Source organism: Cryptotermes secundus, unplaced genomic scaffold, assembly GCF_002891405.2.
Source record: "Cryptotermes secundus unplaced genomic scaffold, Csec_1.0 scaffold367, whole genome shotgun sequence".
Classification (NCBI taxonomy): domain Eukaryota; kingdom Metazoa; phylum Arthropoda; class Insecta; order Blattodea; family Kalotermitidae; genus Cryptotermes; species Cryptotermes secundus.
Window position 1 is genome coordinate 304,233 of NW_019731266.1, and position 13,508 is coordinate 317,740.

A 13,508-nucleotide genomic window follows, 5' to 3' on the forward strand; every position below is an offset into this window, starting at 1 on the left:
ACCAAAAGAAAATAAATGAATACCAACAATCCAATCTTCTTTTGATGTCCACTGCAGTCTATTCCGTTACATTATACACACGCACACAGAGTCCTCTATGAGTCGCGGCTGGAACAGGACACAGGAATGTGTGGTGTGACAACAGACAGCACTCGAGTGCCCGTTTGTTTGATTTAGAGTTATGAAGTCGAGTGTCATGGAGCAGCTGAGCAAACTCTGGGATGTTGCCCAAGAGCTCAAGTGTTCTGCAGTGATCTTTGTTTAACGATTCTAGTCCAAGTACAGAGATTAAGATCCACTGACATGTGACCGTGGTGAATATAAGTCGGGAAGGACTCGGACAAAGGTTACAATTAAATCATTTATTACAACACAGTTCTATCGCATATTGTCTGTTATCTGAGACAGACCTACCCTGTCCTCAAACACCCTCAGTCTATGTTCCTTTCCTAATGTCAGAGAGCAAGTTTCACACCCATACAGAACCATCTGTATGATTTCATAACAAAATTATGCAGGCAGCTACCAGAAATCAATCAAATCTGTTCTTTTCGGTTAGGCTCATAGCCTGTTTCTGGAAAAAAGGGAGTCTGCCAACGCTTTTTAGATCTACCTTGACTTCTTCTTCCATGCGGTGCATTATCTGTCACAACTGTAAAATATTTTCTTCCGTTATTCTTCATTCATGACTGTCCCACTCTTATCGCCGCTGCAACAGCCATTCCGCATTGCTGTCTGATATCCTGGTTGATAGTACAATCTAATCTTGTTTATCCCATTATCCCTCTCAAAGTGTCTATCTCTGTCGTTCGTAATGAGTGCTTTGTTTTAGAAGCGTCCGCTCGTGTCCCGACAGAGTATGTAACAACTGGTCTTGATGTTCATCCGACTGCAGTCCTCCATTGCTTGTTACCTCTGTTCCTGAGAATTTAAATTCATTACCTGCTCTTCATGTTACCGCGTATCTCTAATCTGCATCGTACGGATTCTTTGTTGTTACGGCCTTTGTTTCACTTGTTGACATTTCCATATGAGATCTGAAGGCCGGAGTAGTTGAGCCAGAGGAGACGTCCATTGCTAGGAAACGGCTTGGTAAACAAGTTTCCGCGGGGACGCACACGTAAGTAACAATATAGGAACTGCTGAGAACTATGATCTCTATTCGGTCCGTGTAGAAGGTTATAAAGAAGAGTTCGGTTCAGAAAAGTCAAATCCCTTGTGGAGGCAGCGTCCAATACCTCCACCGAAGCCCTGCGAATCGTAGGAGGCGACGAAAAGGGATGTTTCGAATCTGAGACAGTAAAATGTGGTCACCAGTCCAAGTGGACTGGGACCCAAGAATGACGGCGCGGCCGAGGACCAGTAGCATTTGTAAACGACAAATCCGTCCTGTCGTCAGAGAAAACGTCCCACATCAATAAACCTGCAAACTCTCTGACATTAATAAAAGTCTGGCTGTAAGACCCAGATGGGTGCTATATTCCAAGACAGACTGACCGACTGATCGTCGGTCGTCACATGAGACTCAGTCTCAGAATAGTCGAGTTCCGGATTTTCAACTGAGCAGTTAGTCGAGAGTAGGACCCTGCAAGCTGGCGCTATGCGCTCAGTTGACAGTCGAGTTCTGAAGTGACTTCACGTGTGCTGTAGTGAGACTGCTACAGTTCCTGTATTAAAATCCGTTGCCTGGAAACGACTAGTGGAGACCGTAATAGACTGAGGACAAGTGTGTGTAACAATGAACTGTAAAGTATGGAAATAGCGATAACGCTATACTATAAGTACCTGCAGTTACGATCTGTAAGTATTCATTAAATCCAATTATCCAAACCCCGTCTATAATCACGCACACCACTAAAACGTGACGGTACTTTTTGACAACTTAACATAAACTGATGTCTTCTCGAGAACAAGAATGTTCGCAACATGGAACACGGCGCAGACCTGTACGGGACTCATAAGAGGATTAAACTTGGCTGCGGTCGGGATTACGACTGTTCAAGTGACTAAGCGGCCTTTATTGTAGTTTAAGTCACGTAAGATAGGACATAATCTGCTTACAAAGGCTGGACTGACAGAGGTCTTGTTTGTATTGTATGGTATATTACTTACCGAAATACATAAAGATTCCAAACATGCAAAGCCGTGTGTAAATTGTATATACAGCTGACAAAGATTGGGAGTTCTGACGAGGGGCAGACCTGTCCTCTCGTCAGAGTGAACGCCCAGAGACGACTAAGTAATTTCCAAAGTCTAGTCCTAAGCCTAAGGAAGGGCTCGGCGTCAAGACTTGGACTTCTATACTGAAGATGGAGGCAGCAGGTTCATTCGAAACACTAAAATACACATTCCAGAAGTTCGTAATCTTGCATTACATGTATTGGCCACGATATCTTCCATGTGCGGTTGTCTCCACTTGCCGCAGACAAGACGCGCCTAGCGTTCGGATGGATACGAGCGATATCAGTGTAACGCCGCAACTGCACTGAATGACTGGGCTAACACCGTGCAACCTCTCGTCATCTCCTTGCGCGGGAAGTGGAACCCAACAGTTAGCCACCGTACTCGTGGCTTCCAACCTGCGTCCTCTGATCAGGTTTCCATACCGTATCGAAACGTTCCCTGTTCCTTATGGGCTGTCTTCCAGTATGCAGGCGCGTTTATATGTAGATCTTCACATATCTTCCGCACACACAGCCTTATTTAAATAGTTACATATGCAATCATAATGCCGTTTATACGCAAACATATAAAAGTAAAGCTATCCCTGTACCAGGCCGTGGAGGCCAATAGGGTTGAGACGTCGAGGTTCCCACATTTTCTAGACAATCGGTTCATGGATGGCGGTAAGGTTGTCAGCCTCACGCGCCGGCCGCCCTTTACCCCCAAGAATATTACTGGTACACATTTCTGTTAGAGGCTGATTCGACCCCAGGGCCGTAGTGAGGCTGGAAGGATTAGGTAAATTGAAAAAATCCACTTCATCGGGATTCGATCCGCGAGCTTCCGACTTGTAGCACAGTGCCTCAACCAACTACACTAAGTGAGCCGGGGACTTGGCGCTATTAAACAGGTCAGTCCTTAAACACCTTGCTTTGTTTCGCCAGGATATGAAAATAAAATTAATGTTACCCCTTCTTTTGTAAAGAGACACTTTCAAGGAAATAGGATAAATAACTGGACAGTTTAGGACAGGCGCTTTATATAGCGAGGCAGCTCATGCTCCTTAGGACCACTTTGCTATGCTAGGATAGCGAAAGCTATGAGATTATGATGGGGTCGAAATGTAGCTAGGATAGGTACAACAATGGCAGGTACAGAATTTTGACGGAGGATATATAATATTTTTATTTAAAATTTTTGTTAATACGCCGCTTACAAAACCTGGGGTACACAAGACAATATTGATATATCTGGACAAATATAGTGTGACATTTTGGGCTGGATTTAACTGGCTCAGGACACTGTTCAACTATAGGCGTTTGTCGTGAATTGTTGGGTTATACAATGTCCAGTAAATTCGTGGGAATATGAATGAACTATCTACTTTCTAAGATAGATTATGTATCATGGAAATGATTTGTTAAATAGTTAGATATTTGATGTATTATGTAGATATGTTAATATAAGACGCTCCTTTGAACTACAAATATATATCTGTATATTTTTATACGCCCTGATGCATTGATTTAAACTAAGTACCCCACCCCTAGTCCCATATCGTCAATATATTTCTTATGGATGAGGCTGGCGGAACATAAAGCAGACATCTATATTCCAGCAGTCACTTTGTGGTCTTATTACAGGGCCCACACATCACCTAACCAGTCGCTCTGACACTTAGTTGGCAGACGTTCAGATCCTAAATAACTAAACCGCCAGAAAAGGATAGATGGATTCTGGAAGGATTCGCTATTATGAATAGCGATAGCACCTCGAGTGAGTCAGGAATGTAATCAGGATTAATGGCTTATATAAACCCGAGAGCAGAGGCTCTCTTACTCAACTGACCACTCCTTTATTCAGTTAATTATACACTCATTATCTTAATCAGTGCAATTCAATCGCCTACTGAATTCCCTCTCAATTAGTCACTCCTTCATTCATTCAATTATTCCCTCAATCACTCACTTCTGAACTAAGTTTCTTACTCAGCAACTATATTATTCTCTTAATATCGATCTCTTGCTCAGTAACTCTTCTCAATTAATGAGTTATATATCCATATATATATTATGGGAAACATGAAGACCACAAATAATATAATCTAAAGAACAGGAAAGAATGTGTTGACATGATGAGTTCTGACAGAATTCCAAAAACTATCTCAAAGAAAAAAAAGTTTGAGCTAATAATAGAAGCTATGGTGATGATGATGATACTCCTTTCTCACTTAGTCACTCTTCAACAATTCTTCTTCTTCTGCTTCTTCTCCTCTTCCCCCCCCCCTTCCTGTTCCTCCCACTTGGAGCATAGGGCATCCACGAAAAGTTTTATTTTACTTCAGTTTCTTAATCTAAGACAGTCGGTAGGACTCCTTGGACGGGGGATCAGCCCGTTGCAAGGTGGCTACCTAACTCGAACACAAACAACTATCCATGCCTTGAGTGGGATTCGAGGGGGGGAACACATTTCATGCCTTAGAACGCGCGGTCACTGTGCTCGGCACTTCAGCCATTACACGCTCTGTACTATTTGAGGCCGATTTCCGAAAGGAGAACTAACTATGCATTAGTTACCCTTCGTGTATGTGAATCCTAACGCTACCATCAACATAAAATGTCCGATTCTCATTAGCTCCGAGATCATCTGAGCGACGTAAGTTATAAATACTTTTGGCTCTCATAAATATTTAAAGACTTATGCTTGAGATACGCCCAAAGGAGCATGTGGCTTTCCGTGTAAGCTGTCCACTTTTCTTGTAAAATTTGACCATAATTGGAAAGTACTAACAAATTTTTGTGAAGTCAATTCATTCAAGGATTCTCGAGTTGTTTTGTCCGTATGGAAGAAGGACAAAACTATTTAACAGGGGCGCTGAATGACTTGAGAATGCATCTAAAATTCATGATTAATCAGTTTATACCACACACCAGTTCAAGCATCTAAAATCAGCAAACAGCAAGAGTTTTGTTCATATGAAAACGCAAGGCCTGCACGATCGAACAGCTGTTCATGGAGTTAAGTTTTATTTAAATCACAAACTTACCTCTCAACATTTTGATATGAATTATGGTACGGCTGTCACATAGCTCTGCTCTGACTCTATATTACATGAACCTGAAGTTGCTGTTTATTAATTCTGCAATGTATTCATAGCGCGCCAGTGGAAGAAAATGGAATATGGAGGAAGAGGTATAACCATGAGCTATACAAACTATTTAATGAACCAGACATTATTGGATTTATAAAGGTGAAATGGCTTGAATGGGCTGGACACACAATACGTGCCAGCGAGAATAGAACCATCAAGAAAATGCTTAATACTAAACCAGAAGGAAATAGGAAAGTGGGAAGACCAAGATTGAGATGGGAAGAATGTGTGTGGCAGGACATAAGAATTTTGGGTGTGTAGGAACTGGAGGAATGTAACAACGAATAGAGTAGAATGGCGAGCAATCCTGAGGAAGGCCAGGGCTCACAAAGGGCTGCCGTGCCAGTGATCATGATCCATGTTATATTAAAGCTGTGTCTATTGGTCTACGATGTAATTTTTCACTGCTCCATTAAATTGCGAAAGGCCGACAATTTGTTACAAAGTGCTTTAGAAGTCGGTAAAGAGTCATTAAAATTCTGCACTCAGTCTGCTTCCTACGTGCTCTTGATTTCTAAACAGCTTATTACATCTGTTACAAATTAGATTAGTTCAATTAAAGCAGCGATTTCCTGGAGCAGCCGCAAAGAGCTCTGTGCAGCTGAAATGGACACAAAATTGTTGCTAATGCGATGTACAAAGAAAAAAATTATCTCTCTCAAATGAATTCATTATTTAGCCTTGATTTATTTAAAAACTCCTGCAACCGTCTATATTATATAGCTCCAAATGATAGTATCACTGGTGAATAATGAATTGAAAAGGATTTGGAACGAAGCTACAGTGTCATTTGAAATACTATTCTGAAATTTGTCTGGGAAAATTCATGCTTTGAGGTTCTCGCTAAGTGCCACAGATATGTACGTGTTATCAAAATAATATTGTCGGCACGAATTAGGTGCAGATACCAACTAATACCAAATTTCATCTAAAAGCATTTAATAATTTTGAAAATAAAACATGCAGAAGGATATGAACTCGCCAGTGCGCTTTTTATACATAAACTTCAAGCAAAGTAAGCGCACACAGCACTATAATGTGTCTCGGCGTGACAACAGAACTACCGACTGCAGAACTGTCCTGAAGCCCTATAAATATTCTACAATGCCGGTTTAATATCAACACATATTACAACACAAAATGAATATAAAAAAGGTAAAGCTATCCCTGTAACAGGCCGTGGATGCCCATAGGGCTGTAAGACGTCGAAGCTGCCGCATTTTCTAGAAAATCGGTTCACAGATGGAGGTGGGGTTGTAAGGCTTAAGCGCCGGCCGCCCTTTATCCACAGCAAGATCCTTGGTACTCATTTCTGTGAGAGACTGAGTCGACCACAGGGCCATAGTGCGGCTGGAAAGTCAATTGAGAAGTCCAATGACCTCCTCGAGACTCGAACTCGCGACCTTCCAACTTGTAGCATAGTACCACAACCAACTACGCTAACGCCTGCCCCTAAATTAAATGTATATATATTTAGTCATAGGCAGCCGCAGAAACTGACCACTATCCTCATCTCCTAAGACACACCTATCCTATATATCAGGTTCGTAAAGCCTGGGACCCAGAAGTGCTAAATGCTCCGTTCTTTACGAGTGCTGCTGACAAGAGTGTTTGTCCCTACACAGCCACGTTTTCAGTTTCTAGCAAAATGTCTAATAAAGGAGGATGAAGTGGGCAGTGCATGTAGCATGAATACGGGAGAAGAGGAATGCATATAGGATATTGGTCGGAAAACCAGATAGAAAGAGACAGCTGGGAAGACGAAAGCGTAGCTGGGTGGACAATATTAAAATGGATTTTAGAGAGATAGGATAAGATGGTATAAATTGGATAGATCTGGCTCAGGATAGGGATCAGGGGAGGGCTCTTGTGAACACGGTAATGAACATTCGGGTTCCATAAAATGCTGGGAAGTTCTTGAGTGGCTGCAGATTTGGCTGCTTCCCAAAGGGCTCACCTCCATGAATGAGAGCGTGACTGATGTTGGTCACTGGTCAGTCATGTCCTCTGCCCCTCCGAGGGAGGAATTGTAACTGTCGCCCGGGTTCAGTAATTTCTTTCCTGCGTACCACACAGCGCTTACTTTGTTTACTCTTGTATGTCAGTAACATAAGCTGTTCTTGACGTGGCAGACCACCTCCGTATCACTTCCCGCTACCGTAATCCGATTACTGCCGTGTTTCGCAGACATCTGCCAAGTTCATCGCGTGCCAATTTCCGTCAGGAACAACAACAGATAACATCAAGTCACAAATGGATATAAAACGTAAAACACGTGATTTCAAACCTGGAAAAAAACGCTTATTTCTCGACATGCTCTCCACCAACATTGATACACTTGTCACATCGCCTTACCGTGCGTCAAACCCTCAGCATTGAAGTCTTTATGTTTGTTTTTTTCCTAGAAGCAACGCCGACTCTTCACCTTCATTTAATTCATGGACCTATACCTTCAAAAGCCGGGCACGACAGCCGAGAGGTCTAAGGCATGCACTGTCTTCGCTCGCTCGGAAGTCGGGATCGTGGGTTCGAATCCCACTCAGGGCATGGATGTTTGTGTGCGTTTTTCTGTGTTTGTGTACAGGTAGAGGCCTTGCGACGAGCTGATCAGTAGCCCAAGGAGTCCTACCGTATGTGTAAGATCTAGAAAAACCGAAGTGAACGGAGTTCATGGAGGTAGGCCTAGGCCCACTGGGGCTGTAGTGCCTAGGAAAAAAAAATACCTTCAAAATCAGAGCCAGGATAGCTCAGTCGATACAGCGACTGACTTCGGGCTGGACGACCGAAAGGTCGGAGTTCGAGTCCCGGTAGGGTCAAAAAGTATCTCTTCCCCACTTCGTCCAGACCGGCTCTGTGGTTCACCCAACCTCCTATCCAATGGGTACAGGGGCTATTTCCCCGGGGGTAGAGCGGCCGGGCCATGAAGCTGACCACTCACCTCCAGCTAGTGCTGAGGTCAAGAAAATGTGGATCTACCCACTCTATCCGCTCCCCCATACGTCTTCATGGCGTAGTGCTTAATTAGTTAAGCACAGGGACAACTTTACCTTACCTTCCTAAGTCTCTACGAGAAGTGTTCAATTTTAAGCACAGGCACACCTCGCGTCTAAACATTTTATAGCACTCAAGTCATCCAAGAATCATTCAGAAAACGAAACGCAACATTACAATTCTTGCTTTGTATAAATGAATGCCCATTTTACCTGTGATCTGAGCGCCGCAGGGCCGAAGGAACCGGCTAAGATATAAACTACCCTTCCATTCTGAAAATGTATTTTTTTTTTTAATACGAAAAGAGAAGTTTAATCTGTAACATCTTATAGGAACAGGTTTGGATCCCTGATTCGGCTTCTCTTGGCTCACCGATATTGTGCACGGGGGGAACAGAGAGGGAAGAAATGGCTTTGACCGATTAGGCGTAACTTTTACACATGCATTTGGCGTAAATCATTACAAACGAATAAGGGAGTCCTTTCCCCCAATCACCCGCTTACAGTTTTTTCTTCCACACAAGTAAACAAAGGCAGGGAAACTGATTTAATGATGGGCAGACAAGAGATCCATACTCAGCCAGACTAAACAAGCCTCAAAACTCAATTCACAAGTGTTTCTGGTATACAACTGGTATAAATAATGATTCAAGCTTATTCCAGCAGAAGGAAAGATTTTATGGCAAAGTTATTTACAAAGGATGTCAATTCTATACAGAGAGAATATCGTGCCAAGTTGCACTTCTATTTATTTAAGAGTAGTTGGGTGTGAATGCGACAGGAGATAAAGGAAACGTACGTGTAATTAAATATAGAAGAGGTCAGCTCCTGCGAGTTCGAGATAATAATATCTCTTTCAAAGTGATACTAGTAAAATTCCAAATTATAGTTGGATAGTCCAGTAAAAATTGACAGACTTTTCTGGAAAAATGTACCACCTTCAGGTTCATGGTCGAGAGTAAATTACAAGGAACCTGCAAGAAGGAGACAGCCATCTCGCTCTGCCTGTTTCCTGCATCTTGCTGGTTATTTAATTCACTTTCACTTCGACTCTGAAGACAGAGCCAGTATGTTCCCCCGAAAATTCAGAGAACTTCAACCAGTTATATGACGCCAGATCACACATGACAGTATTCTTCAAATAAATGACTCATCACTTTTGCAATTATAATTCCCATGTAACAGATTTCCTCGTTAGATATGATAAGAAATTTTATAATATTTGTACTTGGCACGTCCCCTGAATTTACACATGAAATCAGCAGAAATAAATATCTTTGTTAACTTCCATAGTGGCTCGCGTCCATCTGTCTACCTAACAACACGAGATGTTGTAGCAAACATACACCTATCACAACAAACGCAAATTTATTCGACAACAAGTTCCCCAGAGCAACTTGCAAAAACAAACATTCATACAATGTACCAGGAAACAAAAGTCACTAACTTAATCAATTATTCTATTTGCCTAGCCATCTACCAATGTCACACAAGATCTACACAGCGCCACATCCCAGAAGACGGCATTCTTCATAGTCACCGCCGTGAAAAACTCAAATCTTACATATCTGATTTGAGGTTTACACAACCCGGTGCATGAACAGTTCTTTCTTCTGGGATATAACGCTGTGTATCCAAGTGAAAGTCAACCGACGTTTCGAAAAGACAGGTTGGTTAATTTTCATCGGTCTACACGGTGTTATATCTCAGAAAACACAATTCTTGTCTAAAACATCTTCAGAGTTGCGTCATCATCAGATAGTGAAGTAAGGTCATTACGTCGTCTTAGAAATTATTCAGTTTTATTTCTTACACAAAATGGGAACCGAAATCGCCATGCCGTAGATTCTGTTGAACACACAGGGACTTTTCCTCCGTAAGGTTGCCTACTCGGAGTGCAACAAGCCCTCATAAAGGTCCTGGCACTTTAAAGACTAAACTGCTTGTAAATGATTTATAAAAATTCAGCTCGTACCTCGCAGGAAACACATTACGTCTCAGCGACAAAGACCAACCAGTTAATGCGACTTAGGAAAACAGTCTCTTTTTATTTTGAGAGTCATATGAAAAGTATAGAACGTACATCCCGTGGGCAGAACGCAGAGTTTGAATACATTAAAGCAGGTGGCACACAATTAAACACTCGGCTCTATGTGAGAAGTGAGGTCAGTCTCCCACTCACCTATCTTTAGCATGGGTCCGAACACTGTACTGTCATGCGCTGTGGAGCAGTTCCACCGTCTGTGTCTGAACTGCCACTGACACTCCGCGATTCCCGCTCTGGCCCCACGCCCAACGCCACTCATGTGGTCCTGGTATAGTTGGCACAACTTGGTCTGACCCGGAGACAGACCGCTGATCTGGGTGCATAATGGTGAGGCTCCGATCAGGTACTGAGGCTGAGGTAGTCTCACAACTTCTGTACTCTGCACACCCACGTTTCTGGAACACACACAAACACGACACCGTGACACATCTGATGCTCACACCTCTCATCTAACACTACAGAATAAATGACAAACCGTGAGACGTGACGTTCCCGCGACAGTGACTATGAAGAGTACTAAACAAACTACGTGGACTACAGTCCGCAAGCGAACTATGCCGACCGAGCGACCGCTGCTTGTCGGCGAAGTTAGTGCCAACTTTAGCGGATAGAGGGTGTCGCGTGGTCAGAGCAACGAATCCCCACGGCCGTTAATTTTGGTTTTCTAGACCGGAGCCGCTATCTCCTTGAAATGGTTCCTCAATTATCCTCACGAGGCTGAGTGGACCCCGTTCCAGACCCATTACTTCTCAGAAAATCTGGTAGCGCCGGAAATCGAACCCGGACCCATGGATCTGTAGGCAGGAACTCTGACTACTAGACCACAGGAAGAGTACTATCTTGTGGAAAATTACAGCATGGTCTGGTAGAAGTGTAGTGACGTTTCGGAGAAACGTACTGTCTCCATAGTAACGGTTGACGAGAAAGTCACATAAGCGCGCAGCAAGCACGTCGATAAAATTCTACCAGACTACATGGTGTAACATCTAATGAAATGGCAGTCTTCAAATAACAAAACTAGTTCTTGCATGAATTATTTTTAATTACAAACTGACATGTCTGTGCACAATCTGCGCACGCAGCATAAATCAGGAGCAAAATGAGTTCATTTCTGTCCGTACGGATTTCAACTAATATGATAAAAGGTACACAAAAAAGTAAAGGTATCCCTGTAACAGGCGGTGCAGACCCATTGGGTTGAGACGTCGAGGTTCCCACATTTTCTCTAGACAATCGACCCACAGAAGGCGGTGAGGTTGTCAGCTTCATGCGCCGGGCGCCCTTTATCCCCAGGAAGATTTCTGGTATTCATTTCTGAGGCTGAGTCGACCTCAGGGCCACAGTGTGACTGGAAGAATTAGGTAAATTGAAAAAAATCCACCTCACCGGGACTGGAACCCGCTACCTTCCGGCTTGTAACATAGTGTTTCAACCAACTATGTTACCGCGTGCCCCCAAACTAATACGATATCACAGTGTGACTTGGACAGCGATGTTATTGTTGGTGTCCATCAGCAAATTACGTAGTAACTACGTTACATAATGTGCGATCCGACTAATGATGTAAGGTGTAAATATTAGCTCGGTCCCCATAGAGAATAGGCTATCACCTGGACCATCGAGAGGTGTCGTTCGATAATCGATACATGCAAGAAACCCCCACGCCCGCAGCATCCAGACCGGCACTGGGGCCCATCCAGCCTCCTGTCGAATTATTTCCACAGGCTGGTTTCCCTGAGATAAAGCGGCCGAGGCGTGAAGGTAACGATTCATTTCCATTAGTGCTCAAGTCAAGGTTGCCTGAAACGACACCGAAACTCAGTGTATGTCTCGGTGACGTGGTGTTTAATTAAGTACAAATTTTATATTTTGGAGAGAACGATTTTCTAACTTTTAGCGCCGAGTAGTTGCAAGAAAGTTTGACGTTTCGGAGAAATACATCGCATCCATCTTCAGCGTCGAAGAGTAAGCTAGGCTAGTAACCACAAGAAGCAGGCGGAAAGCTTGCAAGCATGAACATCGTCCTCTTTTTAGTCACTGCAGAGAGATTCTAAAATATAACTTTACGTTTCACTTTATTATTCAGATCTACAGCTTCAATTCGAAACACTTTTCGTTAGATATTACTGTCACGTACATGTATGAGTGACTATAGACGGGGTCTGTAGATTTACTGGCCACTTGCATATCGTAACTACAAATGACTATAACACTATTGCTGTTTCCACACTTTACAGTTCTCAGTTCACTGGAGCACATAGTCTAGTGTTCTCAGCCTGTTACTAGACGTTTCCTGATAACGGCTCTAACAATGGTTATTCCTCTGCCTCCCGCTCCAGTCCTCCAGACTCCCGTACAGATCTGACTGGACGACCCCAGTTGTCTTCAAGACGACGCAGAAACATCCCGTTTACACTGTTGCATTCCAACTGTTACATTATTAAGAATCTGATGCCTAATAAACGGGAACGTGTTTATGGAGACGTTGCGTAGCAACAGTCTCTGTTTAAAGAGTCCCTGCTTAGCAACGGGTCTATGAGCCACATTATGAACAACTGGCATAATACAGGGAAGAAAAATTTATTACGCTATGCACCGTAATATTTACAATGCGGCTAACTTGACCTTGTAATATTTTTATCAGTAATAAAATTAAAACCAAGGTCAAAGCGAAGTACAAAACAATGAGATCAATCAGCGATTCTGTGACATGGTAAGCTTTGCAACATAATTACATCCAAAATTAGAAAACATCAAGGTCAATCTGATAAGCTAAAAAAAAACTGCAAACAAATCATCTGGAAAATATTTGTACCCAGCTGAATGGGTCCATATTCGTTCACGCTCTTCTCACCTATACATTTACCGGTCTACTTCTTTGTCTAGCTAGATACTTCTACTTTTATCTACAATGGGAGTCGATGTCATCAATGTAGCGACCAAACTGCGCCTGACCGACGTAGGGGTCATTTCTGGCTCTTTTACAGCTTCCAGATAGGCACTGAGGCCAACATCAAAGTTTCTTCCCCTACGCTAAAATCAGCCGGAGCGTGCAGCTGACAACTAACACCCAACTATGTCTCAGGGTAAAATGCATGAAGCTATGTCTTCGCTGCCCTGTACGCCTTCATGACGCAAAGCTTAATTAAGCAAAGGG

The 13,508-nt window shown here is 43.0% G+C and overlaps 1 protein-coding gene across 7 annotated transcripts in view; it reads right to left on the reverse strand.

Moving 5' to 3' along the window:
* LOC111866769 (protein Wnt-5b) overlaps nt 1-13,508 on the reverse strand; it is a 440,161-nt gene that overhangs the window by 51,555 nt on the left and 375,098 nt on the right. For all 7 annotated transcript variants that reach the window (XM_033752396.1, XM_033752395.1, XM_033752393.1 and 4 more), the window contains one exon: nt 10,487-10,746. In XM_033752396.1, the coding sequence (XP_033608287.1) occupies nt 10,487-10,746 (260 nt within the window). The remainder of the gene's footprint in view (nt 1-10,486; nt 10,747-13,508) is intronic.